Genomic DNA, 18,606 nt, shown 5'->3' with positions numbered 1-18,606 from the left:
ACCAGTTTCCTCATCACTTCTAAACCCATTTGCACTTGGAAAATAGATGTTAGTTGGATTTTTGCACTGTAATAAATGTTGGTCTTTTTCTTCTAATCTTATCCTACAAGAAATCAATAAAGTTTTATGATGCACTCCAGGTATTGTTGGTAATATTTTCTCTCGAAGTGAGCCGAGCTAATGTAGCAGAAACAGCAGTGAATGTAAATGTTTTCCTGTGAGCAGAAGATGAAGTAGGCTGCAGCACATGGCTTACAAACTAGTAACAGTCGGCCCACTTCTCATCTCCTGATAGTGCCTCAGTGTGGTGCGTTCTTTTGAGTTTGTCAAATACTGTCTGACTTCCACGGTGTACAATCAGGCCATTGTGTTACTCTGAGGAAGTAAAAGTAGTGAATTCCAGTCATTACAAAGCAAAAGAGAAATCATCACATGGCAAAAATCATTGTGCAACTGTTCTAATTTGCAAAAACCAAAAGGAGGAATATGGAGAAAACCATTCAAGTAAAATACAAGGTTCTCAGATTAAAAAGACAACGTTCCTTTTTCTCACATGAAGCAGAATTTTGAAGAGCATGAAACATACACAAGTCAAAAATTCTGTCGGACATTTGACCTGAATGTGGATTAACAGAAAGCAGTCGTCAATAAGGAAATACCCTCTAGGTGACAGTTTTCCTTGTGCTTCTGAGAAATGATGATATTCCATTACTTCTCATCTGTAACGCTGACATCAGCTCCATTCAGGTCAGCCTCAGTATACCAAACAACCCCAAGCTAACTGAAGATAAGACAAGGAGCAATGCTCTGGCCATGACAGCTGTAAAGAAGGATTTTACACCCATCTGTGCCGGTTTCTCATTTGTGTTTCATAATCAAATAGTCTGACCAGTTCTGAGGAACTAAGTGTTTCACTTTCAGCCTCGCCCTTTTCCTTCTCGTGCTCTAATCATGCACAATGCAACACACAAGCAAGGTGTCACTTTGGTGAACAATGGTGAAGAACGTTGTATAAAAGAAAATACATCCAATTTAACGACATGCAACAGCAGGTCTGGGGATGCAGTTAACACACAGACACACACGTGCATGCTTCTTGGGCCCAGATCATGTCTGGAGCTATCTGACATGAGAATGTGTGTCAAATCTGTCTCAAGTTCCCAGAGATCCTCATCCCACTTGATTTTATCTGTGGGTAAACAGACACCATTGTCCAACATAAGCATCACACTTGTACACACACAATTCCCCTCTGACAGCTTGCTAACTGCAGCAGTATCTACTCGGTGAGCTACTCAATGTTTCCACGCGGCCTCTGGCAACGGAGCTACTTCCTGTGGTACGAGTTGGTCCCCACATGTGTCCTGATGAGGGTTCTGGGTGACCAGATCTCACTGTGTTCAATAATGTCTTGAACTGGGGCTTTGTTATTACCCAGCTGTGAGCAAGGCCTCGCACATACCCACACAAGTCATGTGAGAGACCCCTTTAGGCTTCCCTGTTGTGGTCATGTGAGTGGGGGCTGGCTTCCACTGTCTTTTTTTGCTGCATCCCAAGCTCCAATTTTATTTTCTTTTTCTTTAGATAACATATTTTTTGTGCATCTACAAGACACTATGGTACAATGCACGAATAATGTGTGTGCTTCCAGGGAGAAAGATAAAGCACTGCAGAGGTGAAGAAAGTGCGTTATAGTCCGTCTCTTATCATTGAGAGTGAGTGTGGTAGGCGGACACAGGGAGGACAGTGTGGCAGGGTAAATGATGGCAGTATTGATCTCCAATGCTCTTTTATAGCCCTGTCATGTCAGTTTAGCACCTTGGCAACACTCGCTTTAGAGTTACATCAATACCAAACTCTGGCACTCAGCAAAAGACAAGATAGAAAGAGGCAGACAGAGAGAGGGAGAGGGAGTACAAATAAATAGAAAAAAGTAAATACCTATTGCAACATCAAGGACTCATGCTTTACAGCTCAAGTGAGGACAGTGACATGATTGACTGTTAGCTGCATGCTAACACTTGATTAGAGGAATATGATATGATGGTTCTTTTCTTCAGCATACATTGGCTTGATGAAAGATTTGATAATATTAACTCTAGCTCTCCTGTGTTTCATAAGAAACTATTTTTCCAACTTCAGATTTTTATTTCAGGTATTTTACATTTTTGCAGTTTGTGGACATTGCGTGTTTTGGACACAAAGCATAAATGTATTCATCGTAAAACAAAGCTTTGGTATGGATGTTAATTTTGTCCAAGCATTATCAAATTTAGCAATTACCTGCTGCAGCAACAGGAGCCAATTGACTTTTATTAGCAGATTTACCCGCACTCTTTCTTTTCTGTTTTAACTCTCTAATTTTGGGTAGAGGTTTAGCTTCTATGATGGATCCTGAAGCCGTGTTAACCAGAAATAACACAGCGTGCAAACATAAAGAGCAGTAACTAAACTAAAATCTGATTTCTCCTCAGTTTCTTCAATGATCAAACATCAAAATTGAGCCGGTGAGGAAACCCAAGGGGCAGATGTGTACACAGTTGTGTGTTTCCAATGTTTTGCCTACTTGCATTTCAGCTGTTATTTGATTGATTAACTGACACTTGGCGTTGGATAACACTCACTTGAAATAAATGGTTTTGTAATGGGCTGTATTGATGCTCCAATTGTGTTTGGTGAAGCAGAAAATGAACCCTGGTTGCATTATCTTATAGACACTAACGACTGGATTTCATCTGCTGAAAAGAAAAACATGCTAATACGCGTTTCTGCTGCTCTTTACTTCTACTCTTAGCAACGTCAAGCTTCAATGAACTTCATCTGTGAAGATTTATGATCAATTATGTGCCATTTATGTTTTGTGTTTGTTCATAGATGTGTTTTGTGTGTGTGTGTGTGTGACACTGACCGGTCACAGGAGCACGCTATCAGCACACTGAGCAAGTTGTAGATGATGAAGGTGAAGATGACGGCTGTGATGGTGCCCCGGGGAATGGAAGAGCTCGGACTTTTCAGGTCACCTGGAGGACAGGCAGGTTTGGTCTATGTTCATAGAAACATAATCAGGCTGCCCACGAATACACAGAAACAAAAACTGCTTCCCATACCTGACATGTTGGAGCCAGCCATGATGCCCGTGCAGCCATTAAACATTACAGCGAAAACTGTGGCAAAAGACATCATAGTTCCTGTTGTGTAATCCACAGTGTAGTCAGCTGCAGGGAGAGAGAACTACAGATAAGTCCCTGCAATTGTGCGTCTATCAACATCATTCTCTGTTGGATGACACTTCAGTGTGCTTGACAGCATTTAAACACCGAATTACAAACAAATCTTTTGTATTGTTCTCAGAGCGTCATCTACTCAATCTCAAGATGCTGCATCTATTGGTAAAAAAATTCAATTTCATAGCTGTGAGGTGTGACAGGTCCTCTGTTCCTCTCCGCTTGTGATATCTTATTTAGAAAAAAACACCCATTCTTTGGTGAGGATGATTTTGTACAATTACAAATACATACATCGATCATCACTCACATTTTAGTTCAAACTAAAACAATTTTCTGAGATGCAATAGCATTTTACCTGGTGGGCATCTCGTAACAACAAAACTCATTAAAAGTACAGTGCTTTATTGATTAAGCCATTAATGTAAACAAAGACGATGACTGAATAGCTAATATTATTATATTGTTATATTGGTTTGATGGAATGAGACCAACTTGTGAAACTAAGCAGACCTGCACTGCCTTCGCTTATTTCCAATATGGAAAGTAATTATTTAATGTGCCTTTGTGTGTTTGTATCCTATTTCATTCAATTGTGGGATAATCCAAAGCTTGTTGTGTGTAATGATTCTCATGTGAGCCTGGATGCATACCCAAGTTACAGCAATTAGCTTAGTAATCACGTGTTTAGATCTAATTCCCTGCAAACAGAATGAGGAGCCTGGTTAGTTTTTCTATGGACATTAAGAACCAGAGAAAATGGACATCTGATTACAGATCATTTCAAATTTTGTCCATTGCCACTAATCTGTTATGTGATTATGTATTTTTAGGGAAGAAACAGGTAGCAACAGGACAAAGCATTCGTGCCACCAGAGAGCATTGTACATTCACCTTTAATGGGAATGATACGATCTGACCTTTGTCTTGTAAACACGGACACCGACTCACCTATCATTTCTCACTCACTCACTCATATCAGTGGCGTTACGTTAGAGCTTAGCTGACACTTCTTTGGAGCAAAATCTGACCATGACCAAAGCTTTTACTGTTTTATAAACACATAAATTTCACTGAAAGTATTCCCAATGTGATGAAAAGAGAACTGAGAGAGGTTAATCCCTGTGAGGTTGAAGGACCAAATAAAAAGAGAACAAGCTTAAAATACAACATTGTAATTAATTATGAAGCTGGATTTAAATTACTAAATGGCTGGTAGTCATTAAAAAACAATTTTCCATAACAACACTATTTCAAACCACTAGTGTGACCTACAGTTGCCACAAATTCCGAGCAAAGTAGCTTTTTAAGCAGTGAATTAAATTATAAAAGCATAATAACACTGGCCAGACATGTTTAATATTAAAAGCAAAATATACTGAACTGATGCAATCATACCACTTTTTACTCATCTTCTATTCTCCAGACTGCAATACTTTTAACCTATTAAATTCTTTAAAGTGGTATGCCTAATTTAAGTACAAGTTTTATTTGTATTGTTGTCGTCAGGCAAAACGAACGAATGCACCATGGATGAAATAAACCCTTCCAAACATACTTGGTATGAGTGAACCCTGCGGACTTATCTGTGGCTTACCCTGCAGGTTCCCCAGTAACGTGTCCAGCTTGAATCCTGTAAAGTTTGCTGTGGTGGGAGCTACAGGACCCGTTGCGTTCATTGTAGGGTTCCGTGTGGCTGAAGTGGGCAGGGTGATGGTTTGAGGCCGTACGGCGAAGAAACTGACGAAGATGGTACCAAGGACAAACATGACCACCAGAAAGATGATGAAGGTGGCCTTGGCGTAAATGTGGGCTCCCACCAAGCACACCAGCAGGCAAAGCAGGGTAATGGCTGTGCCATAAAGCAGAGACCACCAGTATCCTGATGGCAGGACCTGGAAGGGAGTAGCGGCCACGGACACATCTAAGACGGTGAGATGTTTGAGGTGTCCAGTGGAGGTCATGAAAGAAAAGATAAAGAGAAGGATTTGTTCATTTGTTTGTACATGACAGTCAATATGAATAAAATAATGTCATACAGCAGAATATTAACATAAATCAGTGCATTTTAATTTAGCCTCTCAGGCTTCTTTCTGGAGGTAACAGATCAGTGAGCCAATCAGAGGGGAGGAGATCCTCTCCGATCCAGGGTCTGGGTGGGCGGAGCTTAGGGCCTGGCTAAGAGTGGTGACAGTACATTTGTGACATCACAAAGTGTCCGAAGTTCTTATGGCTGTTTTTAAGGTTCAGTCTCTAAATGTCTCTGGACATTTATCTGTGGACTGAGACCTTTGATACTTTTACTGTGTTAATATGGAACCTAGACCTGAATTATAATCAAAAAGACATGGACCCTTTTGACTACAGAGAACCTGTAAAGGTTTTGACGAGGTTAACTGGGCCTCTCCAACCCTCCTGATGTTCCAGCAAATACTATGACAAGAAGGAACCAGACTTTCCAATCAAAAGGCAAAAGCAAGTTGACCCGCATTTTTCAAGCTATTACACCAAACTGACCTTCTGGCATGCCGAAGGAGCCCACGATGGCCTCAACCAGACCCAGCACATACAGAGCGCTGCCACACACATTGGCCAGGAAGAACATGAGGCCGATGCTGCCACCGAACTCCGGACCCAGTGCACGGCTGATCATGTCTGAGTGGTGTTAAGGCAAAGTACACTTCATGAAAACAAGTCTGTGTGTTAGTTAGTGTGTGTGTGTGTGTGTGTGTGTGTGTGAGGGAGAGAGAGAAGCTGTAAGAGGATACAATAAGCTCCTCCAGCATCCAGAGCTCCATTGGTGGAGATGGCACAGACAGACAGCACAGTCATGCTGATGATTAAGTAGGCCACCAAGAACATGGCAATAGCTTGGTACAGTCCGGACTGGCCCACCACAAATCCTGGACAGACAACACAAAGAGTCACACAACACAACAATGATTATACATTGATTGATACTGGAAAAGTAACTCAGATGTTTACATATGTAGATTAAAATAATCACAAACTCAAAACTTCATCAGCAGAGTCACATGAATCTAATCTAAGTGTGGGCTGTGGTGCCAGAGTCAATAGACACCATGTCAGACACATATTTAACACATCACCACCTCGTCTTCCTTCAGCTACGGTGACCTTTGATTGTATGTTTCTATACTAAATCAATGACTGAGATTAAGAGTATGTTTCCATTATCTGCCCTTATCCACAGTGCTGCTATGTATGTCCCATGATCACGCAACACTGGACCTACACTCTGATAGTATGATGGGATGCCGGGATGTCTCAGATCATGAAAAGTGTGAAATTCCAATTTAGTCTACTTAACCTCAAATGTGTTTGTTTTTTTTTCCAAGTCTGGTAAATTTAACAGTTTTAGTTTCACATCCACAATGACAGGACTGTTACTTCCTGAACAGACTTCTATGTTGTCGAGTAAGAACAGTGTTCGACATCAACACAGACAGCTACTATGTGTGTGTGTGTGTGTGTGTGTGTCCAATGCACAGCAGCTGACTCTCTCTCACGAGACTCAGAGGGAGCAAAGGGGGGCAAGAGGGAGAGTTAGAAAACGACTTTGAGGTACAAAATGGACAGAAACACAAACACAAATCCACAACACACAAATACCTGGAAGTGAAACACCAGACAAAAGAGGGTGACATCAAGACTTTCTGCTGAGATTGCATGACATGATTGTTAATTTCATCAAATTAGCATTTTTCTCTAGAAAACAGAGCTTTTGCCCCCGGGGGTGTGAAATTAGTTGTTTCAGCTATTTTCATGTTATAATTTGCAAAACATTAACCAACAAGTTAAACTTGTATGTTCTTGGTGTCTGCAGAAAAAGCTCTGCTGCTGAATGGAAGACTTTGTCCTTCCTTGCAGGTTTCATGCACAACTGTAGGAGATTTTTTTTTTTGGGGGGGGGGGGGGGGGGTGTAGAAAGTTGTTGATAGAAGTTGTGATATAATACAGATCAATGCATTCTTTGCATTCAGCTGATAGATTTAATCTAATCAAGTCTAGCTCAGCTCTCTCATCGGTTCCACAGGTTATCATGACAGAGGCCGAGAACAGAAACTGGCACCTGGTTTAAATTCAGTCACTGCAGGTGACTGAAACCGGAACGACCTTCATTTAAAAAAACACATAAATAAATAAATCACCTTTATAAGTTAAACTTAGACTTTATTCTCATGGCCAGAAACAGTGAAAAACACAAGACTGTCAGCATTTACATTAAATTACCTTTTGGTGTTTTCATTCAGTTAGATCAGTTTATATTAAAAACATCTGATGAATTTGTGGATGGACTTGCATGTCTCCTAAAAGGCCTCAGAAACGTTACGGATCTCTCCTGAAAGCCTTTCCGATGGACTCACCTATCCTGAGGAAGACCACCACGCTGAACATGGACAGCAGGGTGGGGATGACCACCCCGAAGAAGGTGGACAGCTTCTGGCGCTGCCGCTGAGCGGGGGTCCTCCTCTGCCGGGGGCCGCCCGGCTGCCGCTCCGGGACCGGCCCGGCCGGAGGCGACCGCAGCTCGGATTCATTGACGCTGGCGGAGAGGCGGTAGTGGAGGAGTGGAGTCCGCTCTGTCATAGCGGAGGCAAATAAAAAAAAAATAAAAAATAAAAAATAAAAAACTCTGGAGGAAGCGTCACAACTTCATAAAGTGCTCTCAGAGTTTTAACGGAAAAATTTAAAAATGTCGCCTAACAGATTTTTTTTAATTAAAAAAAAAAAATAAATCTCATCCAGCTACATCGCGAGCCAGAAAAGTGATTTCCCGCTCAACAAAAACAACTTAAAATAAAAAGCCGAGGGTGAAAACTCACATGTTTAAAGTCTGAAGCGTTTCGTTTTTATTCTTAAAATAACGCTTTTTTCTTGTTTTGTTGTTTTTTATAGTGCCAACGCAATCGGCCCCGCATCGATCGTTTCCGCCTTCAAATGTCATGTGACGCGACAACGTCAAGCTGACGTATTGCGACGCATGACTTCCGCTGTAGGCCTTCAGTATAAAATCCTGCTCAGTGCTTTTTCAAAAACTCCGGTGGGAAAAAAATAAAATGAAATACAATATTTGATGTTAAATTCACAACATATGCGATGCACAACGATATGCAAATGTAATCTAGATGAATATGTCAAACAAAATTGCTAAGGAGTGGCGCAAAATTTAAAATCAGGCATCATAAATGAACTGTGCTTGTGCAAAAAATAGCGCTGTCTATGTTTATCATAATTACATTCACTGATGAAATGCATTGATATGGGCCATTAAGCCGTCTTGCCTTGGAGGTAAACTGTGCAGTTTCCGGTTGTGTGTTGTGTGTCTAAGTGTAACTTGATGCCTTTGCTCCCCATTGCTTCCTGGTTGCTTGCGGTCATGTGATGAACTGGGCTCGGCCAATCACATCATCATTCATCCGGCCACCTGGGCCGGTAAACTCACATCATTTATCTGAGCATGAGTTTTTAATAATAAAAAAAAATATAATTAATAAGTTAATTTAAATGGGTGAAGCTTTAATGTGTAATATGTGTAATATCTCAGCTCCAGTGTTGCCCGTTTTATTCCAGCTGACTGACTGATTTGTAGATCTAATTAGGCTGATTCTTATTGGAAACTGGTCCATCATATTTAAACCAACAAACCAATAATAACATTAAACATGCCACTTCTCCTTTACTTTATTCTTAAAAAAAATTGTTAACCAATGAGTTTTTTTTTTACTTGGAACATTATGACTGGTTTAAGTAGTGCAACAGTATAATCATCCCCCAAAGTGCTCCCCAGAGGATAAATTATAATTATTATCATTGTTATTTAAAAAAGCTGCTTCAATAACTGTACATTCTACACCAACGCACACATGCATACATACAAAATCTATGAAAGTGATACAGAAAAAAGAAACTTTGTGTGTGTACATAAATACCTGCATTCATTCATCTTTGCAATTTCAACACTGAATGACCTCAAATAAACGTGACAAGTCCAAACATGGATTCACCCTGACATCGTTGTAGCATACAATGGTTTATGGTTAACTTCCACTTTATCAACAGTGAACTGTAAAATTGACAAGTATCATTTTGTGTGATTAGCTGTAGCTTTTTTTTTATTTCCAGATGTTATTTACATCTAAATATTTTTACCTCCTTCTCTATATTTTCCAGCTTTCTGTGGTTTAAGAGAAAAAAAGAGAACATATCCCAAGTTCCCTTGTTTCCATGTGATCAGGCTGTTGCCAAAACACAGAGCACCTCTCCCGCAGCACCTGCAGATGATGCTACAGTTTTGATTATACATTACAGCTAGGACTGGTAAACTGCCCGTCCACAGTATGGAAATTAAAACACTAGTGTAAGCAGCTGGTGAAAAACCAGTAGGATTTATATGAGAAAAAAAGAATTGCATGGGGTCTAATGGGAACAAAGGATGAGAAGTCAGCATTCCAACTGTGTTACTCTAATGCTCATCCTCAGCCTTCAAGGTAATTTACTCAGCACAAATGATTTGTTATTCAATACATCTTGTCCTGGCTTGTCTGAAAGTAACTCCATTTCTTTTTTCAAATTGTCAATATTTTACCTCCGTTTACCTCTGTCTGCTGGCACCAAGGCTGTGAATTGGTGGAATCGGTTTTGAATGCAGCTTGGGCGGTCTGCTGCGAAGTCATTTATTTATTTACTCTGGTTGCCCCTAACTTTTTCTCTGCTGCTCTCAAACAGTCGATTTTTCTTTGACCACCTCCTACTTGCAATGCTACTGACAGTATGTTAAGCGCACATGATAAAACTTGTCAGTGCTTCTCTTCAAAAAAACTATCACTCCTGATTTTATAAGATTTATCTCACAGCTTACTGCTGCATTCTTCTGCTTACAGACCTACTCACTGGTTCATGCCTTTGTCCACCTTTATGTCCCGTGCAAAATGCCGAAAAACAACAAAAAATGACGACCCCATTCAACTGTCCAATCCAGTTCTGGTCCTTTCTTCTTAAGTCTTCATCAACACATCAGACAGTCTCAGTCCATGATGTGTTGTTTCACTCCCCACTGTGTTGAGAACCCTTATTGTTATGTAATAATACAGTGCAGTGGTGCAAATATGCTGATCTCCATACGTTAAATTGTCCTCAGCGCTCTGTGACATTGGTTGTCCTGTCTTCTCTGCAGATAATGTCATGCACATCAATAGCAAAGTGATTCAGTTTTCCCTTCAGTAGCAGTTCATACTGCTTCAGCACTTCGCTCAGTTTGTTGGTTTGAGAGGAAAAGTCTGCTCTTGCTGGAGGAGACGTCACTGTGTCAGTCTGTAAAGAAGAAACCACAGAATCAGCTACATGGACACCAGACCGGTTGTATTCAGTCCTTTTCACATCAGCTGAAACATATTAGACCACAGACTGAGTTCTTCTTTGGTTTAACACTGTTGCTGATTACACATGACATTATTCTCACGTGCAGGTGTCTCACCTGTATGTGACTACTGTTGAGAATTAAAAGATCATTTCGAATGCGGTGCTCCAGTTTTTCCAACACTGAGGTCTGGCATTGTGATGTGACATTCACCCTCGCCTCTTGCACTCCGTCTTGAAAAGCCCGGATGGTCCCCACCAACTCTGCACGCTTGTGCTGTGTCTGGTCAAACACACACACACACACACACACACACACAAACTGTCACAATATAGCTGTAAAATGGCATCAGCTGGTTTAAAAGGTGAGGACGCTACCTTTCTAAAAATATGATGCTGACATGCTGAATTTCAGTGGGTGCTACAAGATTTAAATGTCAGAAATAAAATAAGATTTATAGCTGCAAAATACCAGCATGTTAGCACTGTACCTGACAGAACACAGACGTTCTGACATCAGCTTTTCCCTCACGCTTTCAAAACTTTCAAAAACAAACCCACAGCTTAACCAACATGCTGCTCACATCGCACCTTCAGCGTGCACCGTGACAGTTCAGCTTCTCCTTGGCTGCAGACGTCTGCGGTGATTTAAAGCTTCCTGTGGTTAAAACCATACACTTTTCTCTGGAGTCTTTAATGTTCATGTGTGACTGTATCTGTTGGTCTTGTGGTAATCTGAGGCCTGTAAAGTGTTTAAGGATGTTTACAAAAGGATTGTACCTCAGAGTTTGTGGTATTACAGCATAAATTCTGCAGCGCTGCAGTAAGACGCATGCTGTGGTCATATTTCACACATTCTGGAGTTTTAATATGTTGGACCTTACATTCTCTGGATAGCATATCCTGGATATACCACTGACATGATGACGCTTTCATTCAAGCCACATGGAGCTACATGTCTTGCAACAGTCATCCAGTTGATAGATGTGTTGTTGTCATGTGTTTGACACAAGCACAGTTGTCAAACAAGCTGAACGGTAACTTTTGGCACAAGTTGTCAAGTTCACAATCAAACAGTCACACCACAAAAGGTGTCATTAAATCAAGGCACAGTTTACTTTACTTATCTCACATAGGTTCGCCATGAAGGAAAAAAATGAATTAGTGTTTTTTGTTTTGTTTTTTCAGTCCATGTCAGGTATTACTTACAGTTTTCCTTCCCCACAATGCCACATTCATTTTAACAGATGGCAGCTGGACCGGAGATGGCAGCGAGTCACAGCGAGCCTGAAACATGAACACACAAAATACAAATGAGGCATGTAATATTGTTTCAATCTCTGCGTCTCAGAGGAGAGAACTTCTCTTTGAATATCTCTGTCAGCTGGTTTTCATACCGACACTACTCCACAATTAGCTTTTTTTATTTATTTATTTATTTATTTTTTTTTTTTTTTAAGTAACTCACTCACCGCAGCCTTTCTCAGATCCTCGATCATCTGCTGCATGTTTCCCCTGGCTTGAGTTCTACACCAAAAGTCAACAGGTCTGCTGTGCACCTCAGGCAGATGGGAAGAAATCACACCTATCAGCAGCAGCATGAGCCCTGGGGGAGCACACAGATGAGATGACTGACAAGCTGCCATTAGACACCTTTCAGCTGAGACGCTACTACCGCCTGGCATTAGTTTCCTCATACTGTATCCCATTTTCGGAACCACCTGCTGTTGCATGGCATTAATTGCACAGAGGGTAGTCAACTTTCCAGCCATATACCAGCCATGCCGAAATCCCACCCACAGGTTTTGCCCTGACAAGTTCTAAAGATATCTCTAAACCCATTCATGCCCCACGTTTACACATTCCTCTGGCCTTTTTTTGTAATCGATCATTATCTGTGAACAGTGGAAATTAATGAATGGAGTTCTTCTGGTTCTTCTTCAATAACACACCTTTTATTAAGCTATTTGTAGAGTGATAGATCTACTAACCAAATCAAAGCAGCAATACGAACACCATCCTGTACAATATGCAGCATTGTGGAAGAAATAATTTAAAAAAGCCATGCGTATACCACGAAAATTCTGTGTAACTGCAGTGACGTCACACTTCCTCTCTGTAAATAACAGCTGTAATACAGGCCATGCATCCAAAATACCAACTTACTGCTACAAGCCATAACCCGCTCCTGGGCACATGGTGTCCCTCAGCTGAGTCCCAAACTCCTGAATCAAAGCACTCAGTCGTCTTAGTGAGTGAAGACGCTCTGTGTGGTTGGGCAAAACTCTGAGAACGAATGGGCTTTATATTTGATCTCGGCCCAAAGTTAATGTTTGACTCTGGGTCCTCAGTACAAATAAGACAAGTGAGGCACCTCCCTTAAAAAGGGCTGAATACAAACATGGACAACTTCCTGTGTCAGCATTTTGGTCCTTTTTCCAAATGGGAATCTTTTGGTTCATATGTTGCCAGACAAGAAAGAGGTTGTGTTAATCACTAAAGAATTATTAGTTAATCCAGTTTGAGTCGTATAAGTAAAGAATAATGTAAAAATGAAACATTACTTTCAGAGGAATTGGCAGTTCGAACTAAAATCTTAACGCACGTTCAACTCTTAAACCTTAGAGGGACAATTTCTTTCACATTACACAACAGCTGAGCAGCCTGAAAACATCCATTCATTAACTAATAAGTTAACCTGTTGAGTGTCTGTGAAAAACTCCATACAGCAACGCCCAGGGCTCAGGATTCAAACCCAGAACCTCTTTCTAACCACTGTCCGACCATGCCACCTCAGCGCTCCCTTCACACATTCAACATGGTAAGCATCACACACATTTATTTGTAGTCTCATTTTTGCTCAGTTCAGTCTCCACCAACTGAAGGGTATGCTAAGTGACGATGAGGTGATGCGTATAATAAAAGGATGGCATAGTAAAAAGTGAAAACAGTAAAAAACTGAAAAGATGACATCACATAAAAGTAAATCTATAAAAATAGTTTTAGAAACTGATTTAAAAGACGACTCAGGCAGGTTGTTCAGATGTTGTTCCAGAGTCCTGACGGCCAAAATGTGATCATCTCTGGATTTAATTCTCAGCTGTGAATGGGCCAGAAGGATCTGAGGCTGTGACCAGTAAAATATTAAGATAAATTCTGAGGCAGGGAAGAAGCCAGCGAAGGGAAGTGAGGTCGGGAGTGATGTGAACAAATCACAGCTGTCTGAATTAAAATCAGTCATAGATGTATTTCAGTTCACTCTGTCTCATTAGTCCAGTTGCTGCCTTTAGATTCTCTCCAGTATTTCAGTAAACGAAACCTTTTGCTTCTTCGGCAGTTAACGCATGACTTCGCTCCCTCTTTTTTTGTCTTACCTTTTGTTTGTCACGTTAATCTATTAGTAATGTGTCAATTATTTGGAGCAATAAATTTGGCTAAAAGTGTCTTAGGGAAACCAGAACACCCAGAGCCGGAGGCGTAGCCCCAAACCCCATTAGTCGGTTCCCACGTTCTGTCCAACCATGATTCAGATTCGCACACGAAGCTGACTGGTTCTGATATGAACATCCAGCAGATGAACCTGATCCTGGCAGAATCTCAAGATCAGAAAATAGGCACTCGGCTAAGTGGCTTTGGAAATATGATCGCTGAGTCATCAGCCAAACAGCCGGTAAGGGACATTCCAGATTAGGTCTGACAGCTATCTTGTGGTTTAGCCAAAAAAACAACACCTCTGTTAAAGGAAAGTCTGACTGACTTCTGTGGAATTATTGCACAACATATCCAACAAGGATAATGAATGATCGTACTGAAATAAAAAAAAAAAAAAAAAATTAAAGCAACTCTAACCAGGAAGGAGTCTCTGCACGTCCTTCTGATTCTGTACAGCCATCAAAGCTCCTTTTTCCATCTCACCGTGAAGATGCTGTGCTTTGTTTTTTTTGATACCATTCATGGACCTTCCTCGCTGACTTCATATCCTGGAGGAAATATGTGTGTGTTCATTTGTTCATGTCATTGGTTTGGTTAGGCCGTGCTCGTGACATTAATGAGGTCTTTGTTAACATTCAGATGTGTGTGCACACGGAGTCTTTGCAGCACATTATCTTGCAGTTGTGCGTCTCTAAGGGAAGAGCAGTTACCATGGCAACCCCAAGCAATGAGTACCCAATGAAAGGCTCGGCTCCCCTCTCTTTCTCTCTCTCTCTCTCTGTCCTTTATCTGCTCTGAGGCCGTGCCTCCTCCTCCTCCTCCACACACAATGGTCAGGGGGACAGAGAGGATGGCACAACATCCTGCAGTCTGCTGCACAACTCTTGAGTTTTGTCATTTTTGTCTTGCCACCCTGGGGTGACTCCACCTCCTCCTCTGTGTTTTTCCAGTGAAAGATTATATTCATAATAGGATCAACTGGAAGTGGATTGTTGATGCCACCTTTGAGCTGACTGGAGCTTCGCCTGTGAAGGTCTTCATCTCCACGTTGGGAATGGACAGAAATGTGGACTTCTATTGGGACTTAATTCATTTCAAAGCAAAGGCAATCAAAGAGGGACCAAAGTTATTACTCAGAAAAGGCAACAGAGTTCTTTTCCAGGCAAATAGGCCACAGTTTGGATATGGGAGAGACTGAAAGGGCGGACGATGAGAAAAGAGACATATTTTGCTGTCCAGCTTGTGGCAGAAAGTATGATGTGGCCCTGATGCTGCCTTGTTCTCACCCCATGTGTGGTCAGTGCATCACAGCTGGAGAGGGAACGAGCTCGGGTCAGGCTCTCCTCCACGGGCTCTCCGTCTGTTCGGTGCTGTGTCCCTGCTGTCGACTTCCCGTGGAGCTGCCCTGCTGGACCTGGTCAGCTGCAGCTTCCTGTCTGCCAGAGCATCCTACGCTGAGTCCTCCGCGCATGAGCAGTGAAAGTGGAGCTCTCCCCCTGGATGTGCAGGCGAAAAACAAGGTAGAGATTAGATTTCACATGTGTGGTGGGAATGCAAAGTGCTTCATGCAGGCGTGGAATTCCTTAGAAATAAAAGATTTAGCTGTGCTAAAAAATCCTGGACAATTCAAAAAAGACAAATATAAAAAGCTAAGTGAGAAAGAAATATGAAGCATAAAATATATTATTTTCTTTTATGTCCTTTATCAGTGGATAAACTTGGAAAATTAGACCCAAGTTGTAATATAATATTTTAAACTTGGTTGAAATTGTAAAAAACAACATACATTACAGCAGCTTAGCCAATATTAACACAGGTGACTCTGGTTGTGGAAAAAATATCCCACCTCGAGCTCATCCAGGGTTTGTTGATTGAGTTCAATAAATGGGAAAAAGAAACTTGTTCTAACATTTCCAGTTTCATTAGAAAGGTGCAGCGGATGTGAATTTTGCATCACACTAAATTGTACTGTACTGTGAAGTACTTTCTGTTCCTACTTCAAGGATGAATGCATGGCAACAATGGAGGCGCATTTATTTTTATTCAGTGAGAGGCACTGTCATGCTATGTGGCTTTGGAGTAAACAAAGTTTTCATGTTTAACTGAGATGTTTTACAGGGACGTAGACGCTGCAGGGACGCGACGGAAGAAAGAGCACAGATCTGTTCATGTGGTGAGTGCGGTGATGCTCCGATAGCTCCAGCCGGTTTCTACGTTGTTTATGGGGGAAACTACATTATTGTGCACACACTCCCTGTTTGACCCAGACTCCACTGCTGCCGGTTCTCCAACAACACCAGAGGATGGCGTCGTAGACCTGCGAGAGGATGAGATGGCGCAGTCCGTCTTTGGTAGGCGCTCAATCCCCAAACATTAGATAATACGGGATAATGTGAACAGACGATGAGTGATAATAGCTGTTCCATAAAAAAAAATCTCATTTTTGCCTCTTAGGATTGTGTTTCACTCTGGATCCTTCCAGTGTCCCTCCATCCCTCCATCTTTCCAACACCTCCCTCACCGTCACCTACAGAGGCCCCTCTCCAGACAACGAGGTCAGGCAGACAAAGATGACCTCTGACCCCGCGGCCCTCCCACAGGTCTGCGCTGATGTCATCATTGCACGGGGACAGTATTACTGGGAGGTTGACGTGTACAACAGCTCCGTGTACAGGATTGGTAAAAACTCCCTCGTGTTTGTGTTGGTTGGCTCCATGCCAGCGTACTTATTGCTTCCAGAAACCATCACCATAAGTCAGCAGGACTGTGCTTGTTCAAGCCCACATGCACACATGAAAACACACTCGTGCGCACACACAAACACAAACACACACATGCACACGTCATCAGACTCTACCACAGCTCACAGTGCCACCAAGTGGCTGACAGACCACTGACAGCACTAAGTAGCTCAAACATCTGCAACTTATGTTTGACTTTATATCTAAACCATGACATAATTACAGACGTGTTTTCAATTGCACCAAATGCGAAGAGGAATTCTAACTTTACATGTCTGAATAGAAAACTCGAACCACAAATGAAATATATTTCCTTAATCCTTAAATAACATCTGTATCTTATTTGGAGAAAATCAAAGTGAAATCGTATTTGAGGATGATTGACAACAACGTATTGAAATAATAAAAGAATATATGTTTATATAACAGAAACTGAGCTGATTAGCCATTGGATTTTTACTTTTCACCCTTAGAGACATGATGCTGATTATGTGGCACAAGATTGAGCTGTAAATAATTAAGAAAATGAAAAACCATGCATGGTTTAGTTAAAGTTTTCTTCAGAGTATCAGATGCAAAAATATGTTTATTTATTCTGAGCTTATTTCTATGTAGCCTGTGCATTTTATTTTATGTGTTACTATATGTGGTGCTTGAGTCACTTACTAATTCAATCATTAACTAAACACAGATGAGTCAGCAGGAACCACAAAGCGAGGTCACATTGTGCTCTGGACAGGTTGCCTACGTGCTCCAGCTCATAGCATCATATTTCTGTTCTGAAGTTCTGAATGATTTCATGAACTCCAAATCATCGTCGTCATAAGCTGCCTCAGATGTGTCACAAGAAAAGACCAGAAACTGCTACTGACAGCTCAGAATCTCATTGTGCTAAAACTGAGAATTGTATGCAGATACTCTCAGGTTGTACAGCAGAGGCCGATGCAGGTTTAGAGCGACATGTAGACCTGATGGGTTTAAAGGAGCTGGAGCCTGCTCAGGGATCAGTCCGATCCATTCGTTATAATCACAAAAGTAAAGTATTCTGCTGTTAAACAGGGAGACAGAAGTTCGGGGGTCAAATGAGGAAAAAATGTCTGGAAAACATCACAGAAATCCGTTCAAGAGATTCTGAATCTTCTCAGTCTTTCTGCGGCATCTCAGATTTTCAGTGTGACATTGTGACTTTTCTGTCTCTCAGGTGTGATCTCATTGGACGGTCGTGGTGCGTGGTGGCTGGAAAGGCAGGGTGCGTCTTTTTGCGTGGTGTATGATGGGAGCTGGGAGCCGCTCTGCACAGTCCCACCGCAGATCAAGAGCCTTGGGGTCTTCCTCAACATGGGAGGGGGCACCCTGAGCTTCCACAACCCCCTGACCCAGGAGCACTTAGCCACGCTGCCGACCCGCTTCGGCACCGCTGGAGTGCTCCCTGCTCTGGGCCTGGGCCAAGGCCAGCTGAGGCTGCGCTGCCGCCTTCCTCCTCCTCCCCACGTCTTCCTCAGTAAGGATTCGGCCTACAGGGGGCCTCGCGGGGCCGCTGGGGGCCGGTGGCGCAGGGAGGTCCCCTTCCAGTCCGTCAGGAAAGTGATCCAGAAGTTTGAGGAGCTGGCTGTTTCGGACTCAGACTCCGGCTTGGTGTCCAGTTTTGGATCATCCTGCTCCACCTTACTTTCCCTTCCAGATCTGGGGATCCCTGGGACGTTTCCCTCGGGGCACGCGGGACAGGAAACCAAAAAAGACTTCTGAAGGGATCATCAAAAAAACAAAACAAAAAACAACAAAAAAACACACCCACAGCTTCGTCCTCTGGGTGTCATTTGAAAGGCTAA

At 42.0% G+C, this 18,606-nt stretch overlaps 3 protein-coding genes across 9 annotated transcripts in view; 1 reads left to right on the top strand and 2 right to left on the bottom strand.

The window, feature by feature from the left end:
• LOC115053367 (solute carrier family 12 member 9) overlaps nt 1–8,170 on the bottom strand; it is a 41,349-nt gene extending 33,179 nt beyond the window's left edge. For 4 of the 5 annotated variants that reach the window (XM_029518008.1, XM_029518011.1, XM_029518010.1 and 1 more), the window contains exons 1-6: nt 7,613–8,170; nt 5,993–6,127; nt 5,742–5,879; nt 4,822–5,148; nt 3,108–3,215; nt 2,909–3,020 (exon numbers count right to left, since the gene is read on the bottom strand). In XM_029518008.1, the coding sequence (XP_029373868.1) occupies nt 2,909–3,020; nt 3,108–3,215; nt 4,822–5,148; nt 5,742–5,879; nt 5,993–6,127; nt 7,613–7,835 (1,043 nt within the window). In that variant the 5' untranslated portion in view covers nt 7,836–8,170. Of the gene's footprint in view, nt 1–2,908; nt 3,021–3,107; nt 3,216–4,821; nt 5,149–5,724; nt 5,880–5,992; nt 6,128–7,612 lie in introns of all 5 variants that reach the window. The other variant, XM_029518009.1, reaches the window with a different exon arrangement.
• Nucleotides 8,171–8,925: 755 nt separating this feature from the next.
• On the bottom strand, nt 8,926–15,368 carry thpo (thrombopoietin). Of its 3 annotated transcripts, none has more exons than XM_029517384.1 (5): nt 15,323–15,368; nt 12,077–12,210; nt 11,814–11,891; nt 10,723–10,887; nt 8,926–10,559 (listed from the first exon to the last, which is right to left on the bottom strand). In XM_029517384.1, exons 2-5 carry the CDS (start codon nt 12,203–12,205, stop codon nt 10,383–10,385), a joined length of 549 nt encoding a protein of 182 aa, XP_029373244.1. In that variant the 5' UTR covers nt 12,206–12,210; nt 15,323–15,368; the 3' UTR covers nt 8,926–10,382. The 3 variants fall into 3 exon arrangements, with proteins under 3 accessions (XP_029373244.1, XP_029373243.1, XP_029373242.1); XM_029517383.1 differs by lacking the exon at nt 15,323–15,368 and adding an exon at nt 12,771–12,910; XM_029517382.1 differs by lacking the exon at nt 15,323–15,368 and having other exon boundaries at nt 12,077–12,323.
• Nucleotides 14,881–18,548, top strand: LOC115052912 (uncharacterized). The gene is made up of 5 exons (XM_029517381.1): nt 14,881–15,556; nt 16,155–16,209; nt 16,304–16,387; nt 16,491–16,715; nt 17,979–18,548. The coding sequence occupies exons 1-5, from the start codon at nt 15,221–15,223 to the stop codon at nt 18,521–18,523; spliced, it is 1,245 nt and encodes a 414-aa protein (XP_029373241.1). The 5' UTR covers nt 14,881–15,220; the 3' UTR covers nt 18,524–18,548.
• Nucleotides 18,549–18,606: the final 58 nt, after the last annotated feature.

Source organism: Echeneis naucrates, chromosome 13, assembly GCF_900963305.1.
Source record: "Echeneis naucrates chromosome 13, fEcheNa1.1, whole genome shotgun sequence".
Taxonomy (NCBI): Eukaryota; Metazoa; Chordata; class Actinopteri; order Carangiformes; family Echeneidae; genus Echeneis; species Echeneis naucrates.
This window is presented reverse-complemented; position numbering and strand designations above follow the sequence as displayed.